The sequence below is a fragment of the Panthera pardus genome, unplaced genomic scaffold, assembly GCF_024362965.1.
Source record: "Panthera pardus isolate Hobbes unplaced genomic scaffold, ASM2436296v1 HiC_scaffold_17, whole genome shotgun sequence".
NCBI lineage: Eukaryota > Metazoa > Chordata > Mammalia > Carnivora > Felidae > Panthera > Panthera pardus.
In genome coordinates, this window is record NW_026526732.1 from 32,496,479 (window position 1) to 32,510,694 (window position 14,216).

The following is a 14,216-nucleotide window of genomic DNA, read 5'->3' on the forward strand; positions in this document are numbered from 1 at the left end:
GAGGGGCTGGTGCACAAGTAGTTCAAGTAGCCTCCTGGGAAAAAGTGGTATGTTGAGAGGCTGGGGAGGCGTGAGAGAACCAACAGAGCAGGAAAAAAGCACTGAAAGAGAGTTTCAGAGGAGCACAGTCCTGAGTGGTTCTAAGTGAAGGCTGGGACGGTGGGATTGGGCAGCTGAAGTGGGGTGCAGGGTGGGTCACTGGAGTTTAGACAATCAAGAAATTAGGAGGCAATAAATTTGATGACTCAGTCTCATTCATGGAAAGGCTTCATTTCCATTCAATAAATAGTTATTAAGCAGTCTGCGTGTTGCAGTGATTATGCTAGACATATTGACCTGGATAAAGAGAGTAAGAGAAGGTGATGAGGTCATGAGAACAGTATAATATTTGGAGCTTTTCAATTCCCAGTTTATAGTTGATGTTAATTTCCACCTTGGTCTTGACTATGCTTAGTAGTTCTCTTATTGTTTGCTTTTTACTGCTAAGTCTTCTCAAGAGTACCTCAAAGGTCCAGTTATCTGAACTGACTGGAGACTGTTTTACTCTTTTTTTTATTTTAATTTTTAAAAATTTATTCAAAATCAAGTTAGTTAACATATAGTATAGTATTGGCTTCAGTAGAACCCAATGATTCATCACTTTACATATAACACCCAGTGCTCATCCCAACAAGCACTCTCCTTAACACCCATCACTCATTTAGCCCATCCCTACCAGACTCCCTTCCAGCAACCCTCAGTTTGTTCTCTGTATTTAAAAGTCTCTTATGATTTGCCTCCCTCTGTTTTTATCTCATTTTTCCTTCCCTTCCCCTATGTTCATCTGTTTTGTTTCTTAAATTCCACATAGGAGTGAAAGCATATGATATTTGTCTTTCTCTGACTAATTTATCTTGCTTAGAATAATACACTCTAGTTCTATCCACGTTGTTGCAAATGGCAAGATTTCATTCTTTTTGATTGCTGAGTAATATTCCATTGTATCTATCTATCTATCTATCTATCTATCATCTATCTATCTATCTATCTATTTATCTATCTATCTATCTATCTATCTATCACATCTTCTTTATCCTTTCCTCAGTAAATGGATTTTGGGGCTCTTTCCATACTTTGGCTATTGTCTATAGTGCTGCTGTAAACATTGGGGTGCATGTGCCCCTTCAGATCAGCATTTTTGTATCCTTTGGGTAAATACCTAGTAGTGGAATTGCTGGGTCATACATAGGGTAGTTCTATTTTTAATTTTTTGAAGACATAGGGTACAAGAAGAGACCATTTTACTCTTAAGAATCCTTCAGGTTGAAGGCTTCCTCCTCACCTCCCTTCCACCTGTGGTTTCTTTTCTAGGCTGTTCCTTTACTAGGCACTGGGGCTAACAGGTAACCCACAGCTGCCAGGCCATCCTTGCCTGGCCTCTATTGCATATGAAGGTGGGTGTATGGAACTGTCATCCATTCTGGTCTGTAAATGCCACCTGTGTATGAGAACACTGTAGTTAATAACACAGTTTAATATGTCATCAGGTGTTTGTGTCATTGCCACCCACTTCCATAAGCACTACTTTCGATTCCTTTGTATTTATTCCTTCTGCAGTCATACAGCCGGCCTAAAACAAAAATGAAATTGAATGTTTGTTCCAGTCTCAGAAATACCAATTAATCCGCATTGGTATACTTTATGTTGCCATGACCTCCTTTGGCAATTTCTATAAGTTTAATTTTTGTTTTAATCGAGGTAACCTTTGGCATTCCCACTTAGATTGTGATGACAATGTGACATCTCTGAAGCAACCAAAATAAGTCGCCCTTTTAAAGTGCTACCTCTTACAGCAGTGATTCACTGCACTATAGCTTTATTTGTCTCAGAAAGGTTTTTAATGTAAAAATGTATAACACCACCATTATTTCAAATGATGCAATGATGCAAAAGGAAAAGTCTTTCCCGTGCGGACAATTACTGAATATCCAAGAAAGAGCAGTGTTTAACCTCCTCTAGTGCCCTCCGGTCTCTGCCGCAGCCTTATTTGGGCTAAAGAAGAATGTCACAACAGGTGATGTGACTGCTTCGAAGGTTTGTGGAACTGGTTGAGGAAGCAGCAGATAATGACCAGCAGGCGTTTTGGGGATGGGTAGCTGTGCGCTGGCATCACTATGCTCGGTCAACGTGGCAGGAAGCTCTGTGGGAAATTCTGTTCCGTGCTGGGGCACCGAGAGCCAGACCCATTCTGGTCAAGGTGCTCCCGATCCCTGGAACGTGTCCCCTGCACGGAGCAGGTTATGCCTTCCCATAAGAATATGCTTGGGGTTCCCCTTAAGTATTCTACATGGTCATCTTAAAATTCCTTCTCCAAAAATTCTTCTGTTCTTCAAGAATTTGGTAACCTGTGCTTTTCCTCTGACATCAGTGCCTCCTTAGCTCAGTTGTTATCCTTCTGGGGGCACTTCTCTTTCTCAGTCTGCCCTTTCATTTCTCACATCCTCTCTGTTTTGCCAAGAGCTTTGCTTCTTCCCGGCCTTCTTATTTTCTCCTGTGATCAGTGCTCAGGTTTGCATGCAGAACGTTTTCTTGTTGTTGTATACATGTATTGTTTTCTTAGAAAAAGCCTCCAGGCTCTACCCTCAGTTTGTAATCTGGAGGTCAGATTACAGTTTAATTTTCTTTGAAGACCTTGCCAGGTTTTGAGGAGAGACCTTGCTATTTGCTCTCCTTAGGAAAGAACATATTGAAAGGCCACACTCTGTCTTCTCTCCCTAAGGGCCAAAGGACACGCGACTGGGGTGAGGGCAGGAATCCCCCCCCCCGCCAGACATAAGGCTCCCACTCTTTCCTCCCCCCCGCTCACAGGCAGAAGCTTCCAGGTCCCGATGCATCTCCAACGTGTCCTCCTCCAATGATGTGTTGCAGTGGGAGGAATACTGACTTTGGGGTCAGACCTGCCTAGTCTCAAATCCCCATCTACGATTGCCCGGCTATGATATTTTGAGCTTGTTACTTAATCTTCTGAGTCTCAATTTTCTCATCTGTAAAACGGAGACAATAATATTTACCTTATAGATTCGTTGTAAATATTAAATGAAATGTAGCTAGTGGCTAATACAGTGGTTGGCAGATAGTAGGTGCTAAGTAAAATGCAGATGTTACTATTATTATTACTAGAATGCATTGGTAGTTGGGAAGCCTGGGGTTGGTTTCAGCGTTTCCTATATTAAAAACAGCAACAACAATGCGTGCTCTTCAAAGATTCTCTCAAGAAGTTTAGTGATGCTCCTTCAAAGCAGGCACCACCAGCCACATATAATTCATCATGCACATTCTCAGCTTTCTCTTGCTGTGCCTCGATGAAGACCGTCTGTCTTTGTAGCTGCCTTGGCAAGAGCCAGCTTTTCTTTAAAGCCCTAATGGCTCCTTTCTAGGACCTACCTTGTGGAGCTCAGTGCAACCTACAGGTTCTGCCAGAACTGAAAAGGCACTTGGTGAAAATGCCTCACGCCCCTCTCTTACTCTGGACATATTAGCAGTGCCCTGTTCCCCTTGGAGTGCTGAGGTGCCCGAATAAGTCAGGTTTCACAAGAGAGCTCAAACTAGACACGGAAACTAAAATCTAATAGGCATCCTAGGCTACCCTTCTGTGTAATGTGTTATGCAACCATGCTTGAACAATAACTGTCGTTTTCAGGCAAAATAGAAAATAGGTTCTGCCTTCAGGGCACGCAGTCTTTTAGAGATGAGAGACAAGTGCAAACAAAGCCATGCGCAGTGTCATTGCTGTGAATGTGATGTTAAAATGTACGTGTGGGCTAGCTATGGCATGACTCACTATGTAACACAAAGGCAAGCTGGATTTAAAAAGTCGAACCCCCGGCTGCCTATTCAGATCTCTGCCTACTACCTACCGCTTCCCTGTTTGGCTGCTTAGATTCTCTGATTTAAAAACAAGGAGGAAAGAAAGAAAAACTATGTAGAAAATCAAAATGGAAAGACTTAGGAGACAATAGCTGAAAACACTTCATCTTCATAAGCACGTCTAAATTGGAGGACAAGCAAGGGTTTCAAAATGCATTCGCCTGCTTTTGAGTAGTCAGGGCTAAAGGCGGAGGGTGTTGAGCTCTAAGACAGGTCAAGCCTTGGAAATTTAGGGACAGACCATGGTTTCTTTAGCAGATGAATGGAGCGTTCAAAGAACCCTGTGGCTGATGGCAACACCTGTAGCCCAGCTACACTAGGTACAGACAGGGCTCCTGTACGTCCTCTGCAGGTAAGGCACTTTGGGACCTTAGGATGTGTTCAGCTCGCTGTGAGTTCCCTGGGCTGAGGTGTGCAAGCGTTACGAAGGGAGCTTACAGAAAGGACAACGGAAGGAACGTGTTCATATGCATTGTGCTGTCAAGATTAGAACCGACTTTACTGCCCCTTCTCTGTTCGCTGGTTTCTACTTCCCCTCTCCTAATTTCAGCAGTGTCACAGGAACACATCACTACCGTGTTGTTTCTCTCCTAAATTCTAATGGTAAGATTCTTATTACAATTTGATTTTAATCACTAGAATAAAAATTAAAAATATCCATTATTGAACACTACTTTGTGCCCAGCCCTATGCTCAGCACCAGGTAGATATGTATATGATAGATAGGTATTGATAGATAGACAGGTAATAGATGAATAAGGCATCATCTACTGCCTTCAGTAGGGATGGATAAAAATATTTTGAGGTGGAAGAGAGTGAGACTGAGGGAGTTTATGCCTGTCTATAGCCTTAATTTCTTTTTTTTTTATGTGTGGGGCGGAGGGAGAAAAGAAAGGAAAAAAGGGAGGGGACCAAGGGCAAAGTAGCCTGGAAGAAAGCAATTTTTGAAACAGCTGCCATGCAGAATGATCAGGAAAACAAAAGTGAGTTCAAAACACAAACAGATTAGTAAATCCTGTGATTCTTGGAGGAACAGGTTATCGTCTCATCTTTGCCGTTGCCATTGTTCCCATCACCATCGTTGTTTTCATATCCAGAATGCATTATACTTGAACCCCATCGTAAACTTTACATCGTTGAGCAAACGATCCCTTCACAAAACTGCTAATGCTCTATGCTAGTTTCATGCTTACCGGAGGGTGTTGTCGGGTGGTTGGATTTGTCACATCCTCCCTCTCATTTGTGCTCGTTTAGGTGGAGCCAGTGATACAGAGAGGCCACGAGAGTCTGGTCCACCACATCCTGCTCTATCAGTGCAGTAGCAGCTTCAATGACAGCGTTCTGGACTATGGCCATGAGTGCTACCATCCTAACATGCCTGATGCGTTCCTCACCTGCGAGACTGTGATTTTTGCCTGGGCCATTGGTGGAGAGGTGGGGCCAATGATTGATTATGGAGATGTGACACTATTCATTGATCATGTCTTTCCCCTACAGTTCTCATACTTACAAGTAAAGCTTTATACACTATTTCTTCTTTTTTTTTTACATTTTTTAAAATGTTTATTTATTTTTGAGACAACATAAGAGACAGAGTGCGGGCAGCGGAGGTGCAGACAGAGGGAGACACAGAATCTGAGGCGGGCTGCAGGCTCTGAGCGGTCAGCACAGAGCCCGACGCGGGGCTGGAACTCACAAACCGTGAGATCGTGACCTGAGCGGAAGTCGGATGCTTAACTGACTGAGCCACTCAGGCACCCCGCTTTATACACTATTTCTGATATGAGGGTAGCTTACTTTTCTTTCCACTGGCAGGGATTCTTTCCTTAAGCCCCTTTATTTTATCCACTATAGATTATGGGGTTCCAGAATGTTGAAATATCTTTGAGAATGGTTGGGGTTTTTGGAGGAATAGAGCTTGTAGGGACTTTCATAGGGCACGTCTCATGGAATTTTCCTTATTTAGGGTTTTTCCTACCCACCTCATGTTGGATTGTCCCTTGGCACACCGTTAGATCCTCGTTATGTGCTCCTGGAAGTCCATTATGACAATCCGACATATAAGGAGGGTGAGTTTATTCTTCGTGTATTCTACCTCTGATTTTTAAAAGTTTTAGAACACCTAACTTAACAGAGTTGAAATAAACTAGCATCATTTTAGAAAGAATTAACCTATATATTTGTCATCCAAATTAGGATACTCTTTAGAGCGAAAGAGGGTACTATTAATAATTATACTGGGACAAGGGGGGTTCCGGAAGATGGCGGCGTAGGAGGACGCGGGGCTCACAGCGCGTCCTGCCGATCACTTAGATTCCACCTACACCTGCCTAAAGAACCCAGAAAACCGCCAGAGGATTAGCAGAAGGGAGTCTCCGGAGTCAAGCGCAGACTAGAGGCCCACGGAAGAGGGTAGGAAGGGCGGCGAGGCGGTGCGCGCTCCACGGACTGGCGGGAGGGAGCCGGGGCGGAGGGGCGGCTCGCCGGCCAAGCAGAGCCCCCGAGTCTGGCTGGCAAAAGCGGAGGGGCCGGACAGACTGTGTTCCGACAGCAAGCGCGACTTAGCGTCTGGGAGGTCAGAAGTTAACAGCTCTGCTCGGAAAGCGGGAAGGCTGGAGGACAAAGGGAGGGAGAGCTGCTGAGCCCTCGGACGGCAGAGCTCAGCTTGGCGGGGAACAAAGGCGCCAGCGCCATCTCCCCCGCCCATCCCCCAGCCAAAATCCCAAAGGGAACCAGTTCCTGCCAGAGAACTTGCTCGCTCCGCGCAAACACCCAACTCTGTGCTTCTGCGGAGCCAAACCTCTGGCAGCGGATCTGACTCCCTCCCGCTGCCACAGGGCTCCTCCTGAAGTGGATCACCTAAGGAGAAGCGAGCTAAGCCTGCCCCTCCAGCCCCCGTGCACCTTGCCTACCCACCCCAGCTAATACGCCAGATCCCCAGCAACACAAGCCTGGCAGTGTGCAAGTAGCCCAGACGGGACACGCCACCCCACAGTGAATCCCGCCCCTAGGAGAGGGGAAGAGAAGGCACACACCAGTCTGACTGTGGCCCCAGCAGTGGGCTGGGGGCAGACATCGGGTCGGACTGCGGCCCCGCCCACTAACTCCAGTTATACACCACAGCACAGGGGAAGTGCCCTGCAGGTCCTCACCACGCCAGGGACTCTCCAAAATGACCAAACGGAAGAATTCCCCTCAGAAGAATCTCCAGGAAATAACAACAGCTAATGAACTGATCAAAAAGGATTTAAATAATATAACAGAAAGTGAATTTAGAATAATAGTCATAAAATTAATCGCTGGGCTTGAAAACAGTATACAGGACAGCAGAGAATCTCTTGCCACAAAGATCGAGGGACTAAGGAACAGTCACGAGGAGTTGAAAAACGCTTTAAACGAATTGCAAAACAAAATGGAATCCACGATGGCTCGGCTTGAAGAGGCAGAGGAGAGAATAGGTGAACTAGAAGATAAAGTTATGGAGAAAGAGGAAGCTGAAAGAAAGAGAGATAAAAAAATCCAGGAGTATGAGGGGAAAATTAGAGAACTAAGTGATACACTAAAAAAAAATAATATACGCATAATTGGTATCCCAGAGGAGGAAGAGAGAGGGAAGGGTGCTGAAGGGGTACTTGAACAAATTATAGCTGAGAACTTCCCTGAACTGGGGAAGGAAAAAGGCATTGAGATCCAAGAGGCACAGAGAACTCCCTTCAGACGTAACTTGAATCGATCTTCTGCACGACATATCATAGTGAAACTGGCAAAATACAAGGATAAAGAGAAAATTCTGAAAGCAGCAAGGGATAAACGTGCCCTCACATATAAAGGGAGACCTATAAGACTCGTGACTGATCTCTCCTTTGAAACTTGGCAGGCCAGAAAGGCTTGGCACGATATCTACAGTGTGCTAAACAGAAAAAATATGCAGCCGAGAATCCTTTATCCAGCAAGTCTGTCATTTAGAATAGAAGGAGAGATAAAGGTCTTCCCAAACAAACAAAAACTGAAGGAATTTGTCACCACGAAACCAGCCCTACAAGAGATCCTAAGGGGGATCCTGTGAGACAAAGTACCAGAGACATCACTACAAGCATAAAACATACAGACATCACAATGACTCTAAACCCATATCTTTCTATAATAACACTGAATGTAAATGGATTAAATGCGCCAACTAAAAGACATAGGGTATCAGAATGGATAAAAAAACAAGACCCATCTATTTGCTGTCTACAAGAGACTCATTTTAGATCTGAGGACACCTTTAGATTGAGAGTGAGGGGATGGAGAACTATTTATCATGCTCCTGGAAGCCAAAAGAAAGCTGGAGTAGCCATACTTATATCAGACAAACTAGACTTTAAATTAAAGGCTGTAACAAGAGATGAAGAAGGGCATTATATAATAATCACAGGGTCTATCCACCAGGAAGAGCTAACTATTATAAATGTCTATGCGCCAAATACCCGAGCCCCCAGATATATAAAACAATTACTCATAAACATAAGCAACCTTATTGATAAGAATGTGGTCATTGCAGGGGACTTTAACACCCCACTTACAGAAATGGATAGATCATCTAGACACACAGTCAATAAAGAAACAAGGGCCCTGAATGATACATTGGATCAGATGGACTTGACAGATATATTTAGAACTCTGCATCCCAAAGCAACAGAATATACTTTCTTCTCGAGTGCACATGGAACATTCTCCAAGATAGATCATATACTGGGTCACAAAACAGCCCTTCATAAGTTTACAAGAATTGAAATTATACCATGCATACTTTCAGACCACAATGCTATGAAGCTTGAAATCAACCACAGGAAAAAGTCTGGAAAACCTCCAAAAGCATGGAGGTTAAAGAACACCCTACTAACGAATGAGTGGGTCAACCAGGCAATTAGAGAAGAAATTAAAACATATATGGAAACAAACGAAAATGAAAATACAACAATCCAAACGCTTTGGGATGCAGCGAAGGCAGTCCTGAGAGGAAAATACATTGCAATCCAGGCCTATCTCAAGAAACAAGAAAAATCCCAAATACAAAATCTAACAGCACACCTAAAGGAAATAGAAGCAGAACAGCAAAGGCAGCCTAAACCCAGCAGAAGAAGAGAAATAATAAAGATCAGAGCAGAAATAAACAATATAGAATCTAAAAAAACTGTAGAGCAGATCAACGAAACCAAGAGTTGGTTTTTTGAAAAAATAAACAAAATTGACAAACCTCTAGCCAGGCTTCTCAAAAAGAAAAGGGAGATGACCCAAATAGATAAAATCATGAATGAAAATGGAATGATTACAACCAATCCCTCAGAGATACAAACAATTATCAGGGAATACTATGAAAAATTATATGCCAGAAAATTGGACAACCTGGAAGAAATGGACAAATTTCTAAACACCCACACTCTTCCAAAACTCAATCAGGAGGAAATAGAAAGCTTGAACAGACCCATAACCAGCGAAGAAATTGAATCGGTTATCAAAAATCTCCCAACAAATAAGAGTCCAGGACCAGATGGCTTCCCAGGGGAGTTCTACCAGACATTTAAAGCAGAGATAATACCTATCCTTCTCAAGCTATTCCAAGAAATAGAAAGGGAAGGAAAACTTCCAGACTCATTCTATGAAGCCAGTATTACTTTGATTCCTAAACCAGACAGAGACCCAGTAAAAAAAGAGAACTACAGGCCAATATCCCTGATGAATATGGATGCAAAAATTCTTAATAAGATACTAGCAAATCGAATTCAACAGCATATAAAAAGAATTATTCACCATGATCAAGTGGGATTCATTCCTGGGATGCAGGGCTGGTTCAACATTCGCAAATCGATCAACGTGATACATCACATTAACAAAAAAAAAGAGAAGAACCATATGATCCTGTCAATCGATGCAGAAAAGGCCTTTGACAAAATCCAGCACCCTTTCTTAATAAAAACCCTTGAGAAAGTCGGGATAGAAGGAACATACTTAAAGATCATAAAGGCCATTTATGAAAAGCCCACAGCTAACATCATCCTCAACGGGGAAAAACTGAGAGCTTTTTCCCTGAGATCAGGAACACGACAGGGATGCCCACTGTCACCGCTGCTGTTTAATATAGTGCTGGAAGTTCTAGCATCAGCAATCAGACAACAAAAGGAAATCAAAGGCATCAAAATTGGCAAAGATGAAGTCAAGCTGTCGCTTTTTGCAGATGACATGATATTATACATGGAAAATCCGATAGACTCCACCAAAAGTCTGCTAGAACTGATACATGAATTCAGCAAAGTTGCAGGATACAAAATCAATGTGCAGAAATCAGTTGCATTCTTATACACTAACAATGAAGCAACAGAAAGACAAATGAAGAAACTGATCCCATTCACAATTGCACCAAGAAGCATAAAATACCTAGGAATAAATCTAACCAAAGATGTAAAAGATCTGTATGCTGAAAACTATAGAAAGCTTATGCAGGTAATTGAAGAAGATATAAAGAAATGGAAAGACATTCCCTGCTCATGGATTGGAAGAATAAATATTGTCAAAATGTCAATACTACCCAAAGCTATCTACACATTCAATGCAATCCCAATCAAAATTGCACCAGCATTCTTCTCGAAACTAGAACAAGCAATCCTAAAATTCATATGGAACCACAAAAGGCCCCGAATAGCCAAAGTAATTTTGAAGAAGAAGACCAAAGCAGGAGGCATCACAATCCCAGACTTTAGCCTCTACTACAAAGCTGTCATCATCAAGACAGCATGGTATTGGCATAAAAACAGACACATAGACCAATGGAATAGAATAGAAACCCCAGAACTAGACCCACAAACGTATGGCCAACTCATCTTTGACAAAGCAGGAAAGAACATCCAACGGAAAAAAGACAGTCTCTTTAACAAATGGTGCTGGGAGAACTGGACAGCAACATGCAGAAGGTTGAAACTAGACCACTTTCTCACACCATTCACAAAAATAAACTCAAAATGGATAAAGGACCTGAATGTGAGACAGGAAACCATCAAAACCTTAGAGGAGAAAGCAGGAAAAGACCTCTCTGACCTCAGCCGTAGCAATCTCTTACTCGGCACATCCCCAAAGGCACGGGAATTAAAAGCAAAAGTGAATTACTGGGACTTTATGAAGATAAAAAGCTTCTGCACAGCAAAGGAAACAACCAACAAAACTAAAAGGCAACCAACGGAATGGGAAAAGATATTTGCAAATGACACATCGGACAAAGGGCTAGTATCCAAAATCTATAAAGAGCTCATCAAACTCCACACCCGAAAAACAAATAACCCAGTGAAGAAATGGGCAGAAAACATGAATAGACACTTCTCTAAAGAAGACATCCGGATGGCCAACAGGCACATGAAAAGATGTTCAACGTCGCTCCTTATCAGGGAAATACAAATCAAAACCACACTCAGATACCACCTCACGCCAGTCAGAGTGGCCAAAATGAAGAAATCAGGAGACTATAGATGCTGGAGAGGATGTGGAGAAACAGGAACCCTCTTGCACTGTTGGTGGGAATGCAAATTGGTGCAGCCGCTCTGGAAAGCAGTGTGGAGGTTCCTCAGAAAATTAAAAATAGACCTACCCTATGACCCAGCAATAGCACTGCTAGGAATTTATCCAAGGGATACAGGAGTACTGATGCATAGGGGCACCTGTACCCCAATGTTTATAGCGGCACTCTCAACAATAGCCAAATTATGGAAAGAGCCTAAATGTCCATCAACTGATAAATGGATAAAGAAATTGTGGTTTATATACACAATGGAATACTACATGGCAATGAGAAAAAATGAAATATGGCCTTTTGTAGCAACATGGATGGAACTGGAGAGTGTGATGCTAAGTGAAATAAGCCATACAGAGAAAGACAGATACCATATGGTTTCACTCTTATGTGGATCCTGAGAAACATAACAGAAACCCATGGGGGAGGGGAAGGGAAAAAAAAAAAAAGAGGTTAGAGTGGGAGAGAGCCAAAGCATTAGAGACTGTTAAAAACTGAGAACAAACTGAGGGTTGATGGGGGGTGGGAGGGAGGGCAGGGTGGGAGGGAGGGCAGGGTGGGTGATGGGTATTGAGGAGGGCACCTTTTGGGATGAGCACTGGGTGTTGTATGGAAACCAATTTGACAGTAAATTTCATATATTAAAAAAAAATAATAATAATTATACTGGGACAAAAGTGATTAACCAGCACTGTACCAGGCAAATGGGCATGTGTGGTCACTGATCTTAAAAAAAACAATTTGCATGCTACTTTCCAGAAAGTAGAATAATAGATTTTTCTATTTGCGATGTAAATTAGTCCTAAATACACAGTGTTGATGAAACATTTTCTTTCTAACTGCACATATGAAAAGCTGCCATTCATCACTAGATAATATTAAGATTTTGTTGTATGGTAGGAAAACCATAAATATGCTTAAGAAATATTTATGCAGTGACACTGCGTAATATGATATTGAAATGAAGAGATGAGCGTATTTACATTTGATTTCTAAATCTACTTTTCTAAATCGACTTATGTAATATTCCAAAACCAAAAAGTTGAAAGATTCAATATGAAGCTATCAAAAGAAGCAGATGAAAGTTACTATTTTCCATTGATTTATGCAATTATTCAGCAAATACTGAGCACCAACTTTGTCTTGGGTCTGTGCTTTATGATACAAACCAAACCACCCTCATGGAAATTATAGTGTGGTGGGAAAGAGAAACAATAAAACTAATCACACCAATTAATGTAAATTTATGTATATGTCAGTTGTTCCAAACCATCGATTTGGTAGTCACAGGTAGGTAAGTCAACCCTCCAGAAAGGAGTCAATTAATTCCCAAGTCAGTGGAACAAATTTATGAAGGGTTTGGGTCATACTTTCCCCTCTATGAAAACTGTCACAGTAAGGAATGTGTCTTACTCATTGTTGATCCCCCATGCCTATTATCATGCATGCTATTCACATAATAGATTCTTACTATTTTTTGTTGATAGAATGACCATTGTTGAATGATTAAAAGAATGGTGGCAAACTATAAAGAACGTTATCACTAGTAATTTATTCTGTTAGCAGATGGTTTCTAGGCCAAGGGGCTTCTCTCTTTGTAGAAATGTTACTGAACTTTACCTGAAAACAATATAAAATAAAACTTTTGTTGAGTTATTCTACATTCTATTGAGTGACTTTAGAATTTCCCTTTTGTCTTTATGTTAGATAATTGTGGACTATATCAGCTAGACCACACAAACATTTTTCCCATGGTATGCTCTGGAAATCAAAAATGATTGCAGACAGTATGGCGACTTGTCTTTTAATTCCCATTTGTGAAACTGAATATTGTATTTCAGTGATCTTTACTTGTAATTCTTTCCCTTATGAAGTTTTAAGGAAAATGAATAAACCCATTTCAACTGAATGTGGAGAACCTTTATTTTTATTTTTTTAAGAACACAAACTCACTTTTAACTATATGCTCGCATTCCAGGCTTAATAGATAATTCTGGACTGAGGTTATTTCATACAACAGATATAAGGAAATACGATGCTGGGGTGATTGAGGCTGGCCTCTGGGTAAGCCTCTTCCATACCATCCCTCCAGGGATGCCTGAATTTCGGTCTGAGGGTCACTGCACTCTGGAATGCCTAGAAGAGGTATGTGGAACATCTGAATCTGCGAGCTGCCACTTACAGAATAATGCTCTTAGAAAACTATGTTTGGAAAATCTCATGTTTATTATTACCAATCTTTTTCTTGTTGTCATGTTTTAAAGCCATTATTTATCATTGTGGGAAGACATCTGATGGTTTTTTAAATCTTGAAGTCTATAGGAGTAGAATTCTGGACAAGACTAATATCCAGGATGTTTTTCTTCCTGACCTACTTCCTTTGTTTATTTCATATTGGACACTTTATTTTCTCTTTTACAATTTCTACCTTTGGTTATCTGTGTCTTTGGCATTTCTCTACCTTTCATCTACATTTTTTTTTTCATTATTCATTTCCAATTTTTTCTCCTTTTCTCTGCTTATAGTTTCCCTACTTAAACCAAAGAGCAAGAATACCTAATATAAAAATACATATTGGATAAGAAAAAAAATATTTTAAGTATTTAATAATGGCTACTTCCATTTATAGTTCTTTTTTTCTTAAGCAAACATATTTCAATCATATTCGATCATATTCTTTATGAACCATAAAGAATTGTAGACAGATGGCAGATGGACGAAGTGGAAAGATTGAGCCCTTTGAGTTATTTAGACCATGATGCAAATTGCC

The 14,216-nt window shown here is 41.4% G+C and overlaps 1 protein-coding gene across 1 annotated transcript in view; it reads left to right on the top strand.

Moving 5' to 3' along the window:
- Positions 1 to 14,216, top strand: part of MOXD1 (monooxygenase DBH like 1) — a 96,703-nt gene that overhangs the window by 64,033 nt on the left and 18,454 nt on the right. The window contains exons 5-7 of the mRNA XM_019420570.2: positions 5,161 to 5,340; positions 5,873 to 5,975; positions 13,425 to 13,591. Coding sequence (XP_019276115.2) covers positions 5,161 to 5,340; positions 5,873 to 5,975; positions 13,425 to 13,591 — 450 coding nt within the window. The remainder of the gene's footprint in view (positions 1 to 5,160; positions 5,341 to 5,872; positions 5,976 to 13,424; positions 13,592 to 14,216) is intronic.